The following is a 12,614-nucleotide window of genomic DNA, read 5'->3' as shown; positions in this document are numbered from 1 at the left end:
TGTAGGCTGAGATGGAACTGCAAATCTGACTCTTGAGCTTAGATTCTGAAATGTAAAACTGCATGCAGAGATCTTTAGGGCATTGCAGCATTCGTGTAGCTTTGAACAACTCAATATAATTAATGTCACAGGGCCAAGAATGACAACGCTGTCCAATATGGAAATGAAAGAATGAGCTTTTTAATTAATATTACTTCTACTCTTATTTACCAGATGGACTTTTTTTTAAATTCTTTCATGGGATGTGGGCATCACTGGCAAGGCCAACATTTCTTGGCCATCTTTCACTGCTCTTGAACTGAGTGTCTCGCTGGGGCCATTTCAGGCCAGCAGCTAAGAGTGAACCACAATTGCTGTGGGTCTGGAGTCACATGTAGACCAGGTAAGGAGGGCAGATTTCCTTCCCTAAAGGGCATTAGTGAACCAGGTGGGTTTTTACAACAGTCAATGATAGTTTCATGGTCACCATTACTGGGGCTAGCTTTATATTCTACATTTTTGATTTCATTAATTGAATTTATCTTCCAACAGCTTCCATCCTTGTCCCCATTAGCTTGGGCCTCTGGATTACTAGTCCAGTGACAATACCACTAGCCGCTATCTCCCCCCCCCCCTTACAGAGGTTCAAGAAGGCAGCAGCTCACCACCAGCCTCTTGGCCAACAGGTGCTTGCCTGGCCAGCGCCGCCCACATCCCATGAAAGAATATTAAAAAGCAAATGACCAGAAATGAGGCAGTTCTGATACCCAACGGTATGCTATATCCTTAAAACCGGGAGATTTAGTTTCACAGTCTAACCTCAAGTGTAGGATTACCAAGCGGATCATTAGGTTAAATGCCACACATCCTCGGGTGGAGGTTTTTTTTTGGGGGGGGGGTCTGGGACAAACTTCGAATATTGTAGCCCAGTGATTGAAACACCCAAACCTCGCCAAATATTCAGTCAAATTGGCAACAGAAAAAAAGGGCTGGCGTTGATGTGTGTTTCTTCACGTCTGAGAAACGACTCGAAGCGCTTCACATACAGTGTGTGACCACAGTGCAGGGACTGTGATAGTGAAGTGATGCAGTGGTGTTGGAACACGCCCCAACCGCTGGCATATGTGCCTTTAACAAACGCAGTTACAAAAAATACTATGTCAGAAACAGAATGTCCATTACATCCTTAAAGAAATATTAGCATCATGGCTAGAATTTGACTTTTTTTTTCAGAGTTTGTGTACTTGAATATCACAAACATCACTAACATTAAAATAGATGTCATTCTCCTGAATTTGGGGGCGGGGGGGGGAGGCTTGACTTTCGCATCAGTGTATTCAAAGTTTCTTTTTTGGAATAGAGCAATGCAGGGCGAAGTAAGGATATTTTCTGATACTTATTCCTCCGGGTCTGCAGCCACTGGAGATTTAAAGGGACCGCTCGCCTCCAAGAGATCCAGCTCTCTGCCCATGTCGAAGGGGGACATCCTCTGTTGGACACCCCACCCACTCTCCTCACCTGCCTGTCTATTGGCTGGCTTAAGAAGAGACTGAGCTCCGATTGGCCTGCGGATAAATTTCGTCACTGGTACCTTAGCCTAAAATGAAAAGTTTTTTTTTGGAGGGGGGGTGGTGGGGGTGGTGGTGAGCAGGGGGGGGAGGGGGAGGGGGAAATTAAGTTTCACATCTTTAGCTTGATAGCCGCGAAAAGTCAAGCACCGGAGGAGTGCAAACCCGAGGTGGTGGTGGTAGTGGGGAGGGGGGAAGAGAGCCAGCAAACTTGAGGAGAGAGAGGACAGCAGATCGATCAGCAAAGGAGGGGGGGTGTCTGCTAACAACTCTGCTAACAAACTGGTATTCAGTGGCGCTCACAGTTAAGTTTGCAATAAGGCGTCTGCAGTTTTGCATAGCTGCTGGGGAGGTACTTCAGCACCGAATCGACCGGGGGTAAAGGAGAAGTGCTTAAAAAGTTATAAAGAAAGACCAGCCGCAACAAACATTAGCTGGGAGCAGCAGCAGCGATCAGCAGCATGGTTTGCCTCTTGACAGAGCGTCGCTTCTGGCTCCAGGTGCTTGCCTCGCTTGCCCTCTACGCTGGGATTCACACCAGGAGCGAGGGTGCGGGAGGTGATGCCGGGGGCGCCCCGCACTCGGTCCGCCCCAGCCACATCTCGGCGCTGGGGCGGGCGGCTCAGGACATGGTGACCGTGCATATGCTGAAGCTGTACGACAAATACAACCGAGAGGGGAACCGGCCGAGGGACGGGAACACGGTCCGCAGCTTCAAGGCGAGAGAGGGTAAGGAAGGTGGAGAGGAGAGAGATTGGTGACAGCACAGGGCTTGTATTTTTTTTGGGGTGGGGGGGTGGTTTAAAAGCGGTTCTCCAGTCGAGACTTGGTTGGCTAAGACGGACTCTCATGTCCAAACGCTAAGCAAAAACCAAAAAAAAATGAATCTACCGATTCCCTGAAGGTGAAAATAGCGACAGGGACCTGAGAAAATATCGAATCGATGTCTCAACTTTAAAGCAACGCACACAAACTGTTGGATGTAGATGTGAGCGCAATGGTCACAGTTACATGGAAACGCTCGAGAGCTTGAAATGTAAATGCCCCCTCCCCGCAGGTTAGGGGGGTAAAATAAAAGGGGACCAGGGTCAGATACAGCGCCATCTACAAGGAGCCCCCTAGATTTCCCTGCGCTGGGTTCCTCCACGACTTCACCCTCGAGTCAAACCCAATATTTTTTTCATTGAAAAAGCTCAATGCTGCGGATGCCGGAAATCTGAAATAAAAGCAGAAAATTGTTGGGGAGGGGGTTGGGGGGTGTGGGGAGGGAACTCAGCAGATTAGGCAGTAGAGAGAGAGAAATAGAGTCAATGTTTCAGGTCTGTGACCCTTCCACAGAACTCACTGTCCACCCTTCTCTGCACACTGGCTGAGTTTTCTCCCCCTCCCCAGCCTTTTCTGCTTTTTAATTTCAATATTTTAACACGTCTAAAATGGTTTGTGTCACGCTTTTGTATTTGTTAATTAAAGAAAATTGGTGGTGAGTTTTTATTTTGGGGTGGGGAGGGGGGTGGTGGAAGTTGCCCGTAGTTTCAGTGTGAGCCACCTCCAAGATTTAGCCCTCGTTATGTGTCGAATGAAATAAGATCATTTCTGTACAGTGCGGGAACTCGCTGTGACATGTCCTTGAGAACAAATGAACACAGATCTGGTAGAGAAACAGAAAATGCTGGAAAAACTCAGCAGGTCTAACAGCAACTGCGGAGAGAGAGAGAGAGAGAGAAAAGAGTTAACGTTTCGAGTCTGTATGGCTCTTCTGCAGAGCTGATAGATTTGACCTCACTGCTGTAGGACCCTCGTGATCCTAGGTGAATGGATACCCAGATGCAGTGAGTGTTTAGCACTTGAAGTCGTGTAGTAATCAAGTTTGTGAACGATGTGTCCTTGATTATTCCAGCTTGTTTCAGCAGTTGGCAGCATTTTAATCGCTTGCCTGTAAAGCATTTTTATCTAAAATATTAAGTGGAAGAAATGATGGAGCAAAAACAAGATGATTGTGGGGCGTAAAGCAAGTGAGAATACAGAATCGGTTGTGTAAATAGACCGCGAGCAATTCTTTATTGAGCAACTTTACTGTGCTGTAAATGGTCGCTTTCTAAAAAGGTACAAAACTAAACCCAGATAACAACAACTTGCATTTATACAGTGTCGTTCAAGTCCCAAAGCGAAACAACGTTTAAAATAAGAAATTCACCGGGCAGAATCTTGACACTTAAAGTGAAATGTACTTTAGAATATTCCCTTTAGAAAATGGTGTTGCCGTTAATTCTGCGGTCCTGAAAACGACACTATTATATCTCGGGGTGGGGTGGGGGGGAACCCTCAGCTCACTGGAAACCAGGCGCTGTCAAACCGAGGGCATATTCTCAACCTTAGCGGGGGGAAGCATGGCTCTGGGTATCTCGAACATTAACTTACTCCAGATTCACGCTGATGTGCAGGATTGTAGCGGAGAGACTGACGAGCACCCCGACTTCAAACGCCTCACCCGACGGCGCAACGGGTTGCCAGGAGCATAGTTGTTAACCATAACTAACTGTTTCACCTCCTATTTAAAAAAAACCTGACTGTGAACCACCACATACACTGGATGGGATGCGGGTAGAAATGTTATCCCATTATTAATATTTATGTGATTGGGTGTAAACGGGGAGACGCACTGGGAGAGTATGTGTAGCGATTTGATTGAGAATAGTACTGCCTCGAGAACCTTGTATACTGAGTATTTTTGATTTAAAATTTGGTATTTGAGATTTGTTTGAGAATAATGCTGCCTGGAGAACTTTGTGTACTAACATTGGACATTTTTGACTTGAAATTTGGTGTTTGAGATTGGATTGGGAATAGTACTGTCTCTTTGGACACTAACATATTGAACATTTTGTCTTTCCCCAGAGGTTATCGATCATAAGATTTTGTATCATTTCAACTTGACGTCCATCCCAGAGTCCGAACTGATTCTGACCGCCACTTTCCACTTCCTCACACAGAAACGTTGGAGAAACAGACACGTGTTTTGCAAAAGCTCCAAAGATGCCCCGTGTCCCCTTCCAACACACAAGACCCACCCGGTCCATCTGACCTTCAGGAGCGCTTCCCCCACTTCACCTTCCGGGAGGTTGCTGGGGAACGTGACAGTGACCCCCCACCGGAGGGGGGCTTGGTGCCTGAATGACATTTCCCACATTGTAAAAGATGCCAGGAGGTGGGAGCATCTACTGGTCACCGCCCAGCTCGATTTTGGGGAGAAGGCGCAGAACCCGACCCAGTCCGGCAACCTGCCCTATATCTTGGTCTATGCCAACGACCTGGCCATATCTGAGCCCAACAGTGTCGGGGTCAGCCTGCAGCGCTACGGGCCATTCCCTTCCAACGAGGACGAGTCCACCCCGTCTCCTAACGCCTCCCGGGACTCTCGGGTCAGGAGGGAAACCTACTACTCGTCCCCTTCCCTCCAGAACAACGAGCTGCCCGAGGTGGAGTACAGCCACTACAGCAAGCACGACCTGTGGGGGAATGCCTACCGCTCGCTCAAACCCAAAGTGGCCCGCAAGGAGAGGAGGCGAAAGGAGCAGGGGCACAGCCAGCAGCAGCTCCTCAGGTCACAAGTCCTGAGCTTTGACGAGAGGACCATGAGGAACGCCAGGAGGCGGCAGTGGAACCAGCCCAGAACCTGTTCCAGGAGGTACCTGAAAGTGGACTTCGCCGACATTGGCTGGAGCGAGTGGATTATATCCCCCAAGTCATTCGATGCCTATTACTGCGCGGGCGCCTGTGAATTCCCCATGTCCAAGGTAAGGTACCAGGCCAAATCCAGATGGCTTTGTGACAACGTCCCTGAAGAGCCTAGGACCAGCCCCTGGTTCTAATTCACTTCTAACAAAGCCCCGGCGGAGAGCCCCTTCTGCAAGGGTCCCGGCCGCACAATGCTCAGTGTTACCTCTCTGAGGGTCCTCATAAAGACCCAGTGATTTTACCGACACATAAATCAGATGGATAGCAGCTTCCAGGACTTTCAAAGTTGTGTTGACATGTACTTAAACTGAAAAGCTCAGGAAATTACGTACTGCCTTGTAAGACCGGGGCATGCCCAAATGATTTGCGGACTCTTAGCACAGCCTTAAGAAAAATACAGTAGGATCTTTATATTCTATTCGCGGCTCCCGTTATACCTCTCAATCCCAAATTGAAGAGCTATGTGTACAGACTTCGCACTCTTAAGTTCAGGATATTACTCCACAAAGAACCATGATGTGGAACATTTTGCTCAATTTGGTTATGCAATAAAGTGGGGGGTGGGGCGAGATACTATTTAAGTGAACTATTTGTAATAGAGAACCGTTCAGTGTCTAATTGTTTTTTTTTTCACGTACAGTGTGTGTGTACCAATGGTTCTTGCATAGTAACATTGCACACAACTATTGCACCAATCGTCTGCTAAGGTCTTAGTGGGATTCTAATCAGATCGTCTTTGACCTCAACTGACTTGTTGCCATTACCAATTAAAAGCGAGAATTTAATGGTTGCTATCAGGGTGCGTGTGCAACACACCAAAACCCAAAGCCCGGCCCGGCGAACTCCGTGAGAATTCACTGGGTGCAAGGCAGCGAGAGGCTATGAGAGGCCAGTCCTTCCATAAGGCTCAGTCACTCCACAGACTGCTCGGCCGGCTCCCTCTGAAACCTTAACGGGTTAGCAGCAAAACTTCAGACCCGGTCAGAAACGGCATTGCCCGTCAACCGTGTGTTGTGGAGCCCTTCTGAGGGTAGTTTAGGTGGCAAAACTGAATAAAGACACCAAATAAAAGGAACATAACAGAACAGCAAACGCTATTCGGCCCAACCAGCCTCCTCCACATTTTCCCAATTTGCCCCTTTCATATTTGTAGCTTTGGGGCCCTCATCCACTTGCTTGTCAATAGCCCCCACCATCTGTATAAGGAACCGTTCAATGGTTTGACGGGCCGAGTGGCCCACTCCTGCTCCTAATTGGTATGTTCGCCCCCCTTGTCTGGCTATTTCAGTGAAGCCTGGCCCAGAGTAATGCAAGACCATAAAGTTTCACAGGTCCTTAACTAACAATTTTTTGGGCCATTGAGTTCTCATATTTTGGGTGGGTGGCAGAGATTGTTAAGGAATAAGAGCTGTAATTAATTAAGGAAATGCAATTAGGTAATAATTGTGTACTGTATGGACTGCGTGGTTCAGGGGTTTAATCTGTAATTAACAACATTTGTGCCAGGATGGGGGGCATTAAGGCTATAATTATGAGATTAATTAAGGTTACAAAACAATGTTGCTATATATACCATTGAATCACAGGGGTTACCTACTTTTGCAAGGTCTAAACAGCCAAATCTAAAGCGCTTTCATCGGTAACATTGCTTTCCATCACAATAGCAGATGTATCATAAGTTTGAAGCCAGTAAAATGCATTCATCCTGACTAGTTACACTGTTTAAGCTGAGCTGTCTGCAAAACCAAATTATGGTGGGACAAAAAAAAATAACTGTTTCTGAGCTCACTTTTACTTTATAACAATTGGAAGTTTTCAATCTGAAGGTTTAAATTATGGCACAAACTCAGCTTTGGCAAAATAAAAATGCCTGGCATTGTGAAATTTCATTAGGAAACTTGAGATCTCAATTTGACTTTGCAGCAATTTTGTTCACAGCAAAGCCTCTAGCATTTGAAGGTGCTAAAGAGTGTTTTGCATTTAGGGGATTTTGCATTGTGCAACTCTCAGTCCAAGAATAGAGGAGCTCTCTATGGCTAAAGAATGTTGTTTAGGGAAGGAAACTGCCATCCTTAACCAGCCCGGCCTATATGTCACCCCAGTCTCATATGTATATGGTTTACTCTTCATAGTCCTCTGAAGTGACCTGGCGAGCCACTTAGTAATGTCAAACAGCTGCAAAGGGAAAATGCAGTGCTTCAGGAAGATGCCCACCATAAACCTCCTCAAGGCACCTAGGGATGGGCAATAAATGCCAGCCTTACCAATGATGCCCACATCCCGAAAAAACACTCGAAGCTTTCTTTCAAAAAAAAAGTTTTCCATAAACAGTTAACAGTACAAAGACATTTGCCATGTTACCCCATGTATTTATATCAGAAGCAGAGATTAGTAATCTACAAAAATAATGGGACGCAGGCTAAAATTATTACCGCTACTGATATGGGGAAAAAAATAATGGACATGAGGAGTTTCAGTAATGCCCCGATGATAGAGGTAGATATATGTAGTCTCTCTTTCTGCAGACAAAACCCTTTTATTTTGTAAAGCTGTGAATTAAATATTGAGGCCACCCATTGCTTTGATTGGACACGGTTGTCCACATTGTTTCATGGGAGTGAGCACAGATGCATAACAAACACAAAGCTACAAGAGAAGAATAAGGGTAGTCAATCCTATAGATCAATCAACTTATTTCAAATAAAGCTCACACAATCGTTCAGAAGTATTTTGATAGTCCATAACTGTAACAGTAAAGCTTTGTAGCCTTGAAGACACGTTTGTTTTTAAACTGCTAGTTAGAAAAGGCAAGGTTTGTTAGTCATTTTGTGACAACTGGCATTCTCTCTATTTGTCTGCAGATGTATATATGTATAGGTCGTGCTTGATTCCCTAGCTCATCAAATCCACTCACACCTCATTTTTTTTACCCTCTTTCAAAACTTGATTTGTGTCAGCAAAATTTGGACTAGGCTTCTCATTAAATTGATTATGTACTCACCAAATATCCTTGAAAATATATCATGAATCCTCTATCATTTCTGCAGGTGAGGATTAACAAACAGAAACATAGATTTAATTTAACTTTCCCGTTTATGCCCATTGTTTTTCAACATCTAATGTTGCAATTTGCTTCAATTTCTCAGCTGCTTTCCTGAGTTTCGAACTAACAGTTGCCATTAACACCCCTCCTTAGCCTAATTCTGATTTCTTTTGTTGTTTTTGTCACGAGTAGCTAAGTAAATGCATTAAGCAAAGATAATGGGCCCTCATGAGTAAGGTTTGCTAATATGATTTTCTCCATATGTTAGCAGTGTTGTTTTAAACTAGGCTCTGTAAACCTTTACTGTTTTAAACTTTGATATTTGTCACCTTTTTAATATTGCATTTTGACCATTACAATGCTTGCCATTGTGTTTTAAAAAGAATTCTAGTTGCTCTGAGAGGGATGTGACTCAGAAGAATTACGGTGACCAATCATTTAACTATTTATAAGTTTAATTGGCACTTGTAACATGGAATTATTATAACATAATAGCAACCTAATATAAGAATTGTATCTGACAATGATCTGCTAGATATGCTTTATGTCATTGACTATGATAGCCCAGTACAGAAAGATTATGAATGTGAAATTCACAGATTCAAGAGGTAAATTATTCTCCAGCCTACTAACCATGGACATAGCATTCATGCAACTAATGAATTTATGTTGTGTTTTATCACAGGTGGTTCGTCCCTCTAATCATGCAACAATCCAGAGCATTGTCAAGGCAGTTGGGATTATCCCGGGAATTCCAGAACCCTGTTGTGTACCCGACAAAATGAATTCCTTGAGCGTTCTCTTCTTTGACGAGAGCAAAAACGTGGTGTTAAAGGTGTATCCCAACATGTCAGTGGAGACCTGTGCCTGTAGATAGAATTACTTATCTCAGCCAGGAAGCAAAGAAATAAAACAGGAACTATTTAATACAGTACGCTGTATTGCTGCATAACAAGTAAAAGCTGCATTGTGTCCTTTTCCGATTAGGAACTTGATACCAGTTCTGTCCCCTTCCCTCTGCAAACATCAACATGCTAAATTATGGCGTTGAGTAGCAAAGTGTAGATGGGGTAAACACCAGGCATCAATATGTGGAGAACTATTAGCAACACAGAAAACCCCAATGCTCTGTTTACAGCACACAAATGCACCGTCATCAGATGAAGCAGTATTTGGTCTTCCACAATATTCCCTTATTCTAAAGAAGGCAGGACAGTTTGGTGCAGATTGTGGTACTTAAGCTTTCGTGTGCTCTTATATGTAAATTAATAATAATACCAGCAATGGCAGTCTATTTAAGTGTAGATTATACTCTATTCCTGATCTTGGTGTATTGTGTATTGTGAGTTCAAATCTTTATTCGTCATTTCACTTATTTAATACATGTTTGCATTCCTGGTAGCAAAGATGGGCTTGTTTTTTTTTTAAAGAAAAAAGACAGTTAAACAATGGTAGGCCAGTTGCTAGAAGCACTTGTTGCTTTTAAACCTAAAACCCAATCACTAAAATATTGAAGTAATTATCTCAGAACAGAAAAGTTATTGATTTTATGATAATCAGAGGGAAATTGTGATTAGCTGCCAACTCCTTGTAAATTGTAAAAAGAACATTAATTTCAAGATAGATCATTTTAAATTAACATATATCTGATATATAACAGGCAATGTAAAATTTACTAAGCCCTGAGTTATGGTACTAATTTTAATGTCCGCAAAGCTAATGAAGCACCTGAAAACAAATACTGAAGAAATATTCAGACAATCTTCAATGAAGGTGTTAAAGTTTATGAATCATGACAGGATTTGATAACATTATAATTATGACTAAAGCAACAAAACAAAAAAGAACACAATTCTTTCCATCCAAATGTGATGTTGAAGGGTAGAATGCCCAAGAATGGGTTTTTAGTAATGCATCTATTCCTGAAAATATGTTGTAAAACGTGTTCGGTGTCCAGAGGTTGCATTTCGTAATCTACAGTGTAACTTTGATAGTACTTCAGAAATTAAAGATTGAATTGTAATGAAATTGTATTCTGTCAAGATATTATTCAGCAATGCTGCCTAGCATCCTTGCAAGTCTTTCTCTTACTAAGGAGTATTTTTATTTGAAGGTATTTTTGTCTTATCTCACTAGGTTTCTGTGCGGCACTCTCCTCTGAGGTAATGCACAGTTGACCTGTTTTCAGTCTTCTGCCAATGTCTCTTCCTTTGGTTATGGCAAGGCGAACAAGCTTGGTCTGGGGATAACTAAACCACATTTTTTTTGTTACCCGTTTCATCCTGAGGGGGCAACTCTTCTGACCTTTGATATCTCCCTTGACTCAAAGCATGCTAACGCTATGAATGCTGTGTGGAAAGAGTAGAATTGTACAGTTCCATAAGCAGGACATATTAGTGCATCGTTTACAAATGTTTGTTTTAAAGCCATGAGCCATTCTTAGTGGAGGTCCAGCCTCTTTTAGTACCTGTACTTCACTCATTGACAGTTGCAAGCTACATTATCACTTCTGTCCTTGTTCCCCTGCCTGAACCTTTCTCCTAATACGGTTATAGCCACACAGCTATCCTTTAGAATGCACAGGGATTACAAAGTCAGCAGTCATTTTGCAATGAGATTCTAGTGAAAATTGCCGTACAATTTTTCTTCTCGCTGGGAAGTATAATGAAGTCAGTGAGTGTAAAGCATGTCCCTAAAGGAGTATCTTCAATTATTTGTGTTCGCTTGGCACACAATTTATTCCGTGCATGGCTTAAGAAAACGAAGGAAATTATGGCATTGTGTTTCTTACTAATTCTGCAATAAATTTGCTGAGAGTTGTATTTATAAAAAGCCCTCTTCTTTTTTATGTGATCACTTGGAATTCGTTTCATAGAACTTTTTGGAATCTGCGCTCTTGTTGATCCCAGCATCAAACAAACACCCAGCACAAGCTGACACTTTAATAATAACAACTTGTATTTATATGGCATCTTTAAGGTAGTAAAACCTCCCAAGGGACTTCACATGAGTGTTATGAAGCAAAATTGGACACCGAACCAAATAAAGCAATAATAGGACAGATTGCCAGAAGTTTAGTCAAAGAGGTAAGTTTTAACGAGGATCTGAAGAAGAAGGGGTGGTAGAGAGGCAGAGAGGCTTAGCAAATTAATGCTGCAATTCCTGTATTGCTAGAAACCTGTTTCACTTGTGTCAGCCATGGCTCACTTGGTAGCTCTGTGTTATAAGATGTTGGGTTCAAGACCCACCCTAGGACTTAAGCATCAAAATCAAGACTGAGACTCCAGTACTGAGGTAGTTCTGCACTTTTGGAAGCGCTGTCTTACAGATCTGATGTCCCACCTTCCTTCTTGGGTGGATTTAAACAACCCCATAGCACTATTTTGGAAAAGAGCAGGGGAGTTATCCTGGCCAATATTTATCCCTCAATCAACATCACAAAAACAGATTACCTGGCCACACTGCTGTTTGTAGGAGCTTTCTGTGTGCAAATTGGCTCTTTGTTTCCTACATTACAATTGTGACAATGCTTAAAAAGTCTTGGTTGTAAAGAGCCTTGTGGTTGTGAAAAGCGTTAACATAAATCAAATAATTTTTTTCTTTCAGCCGTTGGTTAAAGTACAACCCCAATCCCCTTAAATTTTAAATGTTAGAGTTTTTTCTGGGCTCCCAAGGCACAATGTAGGTCATATAAATGGGTCAGTATAACTCTGTGCTGTCTGTTCACATGTCCCACTCAAAGGAGGTCTCAAGCAGACAGCTAGTGCTATAAGAGAATTGCATTCAAATTAATCATACTTGTGACCTTTCCTCTGAGCTGATACATGGACTCAGTCTGAGATGGAACTTTTTTTAAAACAATAAAAAAGTCCCGCAAACTTACTTATTACCAAGCTTAAGTTTTAAAAATCTGCTGTTTCTGTGAGGGCTGGGAAACTAGGATCTTCTGGGAAAGACATGCTAATGACACCCAGCTTCACCTTCTGGTCACCTCTTTGGACTCCGAGGCTGCTGTTCAAAAGCTCAAACTATTTATCTGACATTAAGGGTGGGGTTTTCCCACCCCGCCCACCACCAGGATTGTCCTGTCCCGCCAAATCTCCCACTGCAGGTCTGGCCACGACGGAGCCAAAAAAAACCCTGGCCTAAGTTTTGGGTGGCTCTAATTTAATCACTGTAGACCTTTTAGATTTCCACCAGTTCCAATGTACCACTGTAACTCCATAAACTGTCCTATTTGCCATCTTAGATTAAGTCTGATGTTATGGATGCTTGACTTTGAGTGGAGA

At 43.2% G+C, this 12,614-nt stretch overlaps 1 protein-coding gene across 1 annotated transcript; it reads left to right on the top strand.

Annotated features, from left to right (window-relative positions):
* Positions 1 to 1,604: 1,604 nt before the first annotated feature.
* On the top strand, positions 1,605 to 10,353 carry gdf10a (growth differentiation factor 10a). The gene is made up of 3 exons (XM_078530709.1): positions 1,605 to 2,276; positions 4,443 to 5,341; positions 9,011 to 10,353. Exons 1-3 carry the CDS (start codon positions 2,009 to 2,011, stop codon positions 9,200 to 9,202), a joined length of 1,359 nt encoding a protein of 452 aa, XP_078386835.1. The 5' UTR covers positions 1,605 to 2,008; the 3' UTR covers positions 9,203 to 10,353.
* Positions 10,354 to 12,614: the final 2,261 nt, after the last annotated feature.

Source organism: Cetorhinus maximus, chromosome 27 (genome assembly GCF_964194155.1).
Source record: "Cetorhinus maximus chromosome 27, sCetMax3.hap1.1, whole genome shotgun sequence".
NCBI classification, from domain to species: Eukaryota; Metazoa; Chordata; class Chondrichthyes; order Lamniformes; family Cetorhinidae; genus Cetorhinus; species Cetorhinus maximus.
This window is presented reverse-complemented; position numbering and strand designations above follow the sequence as displayed.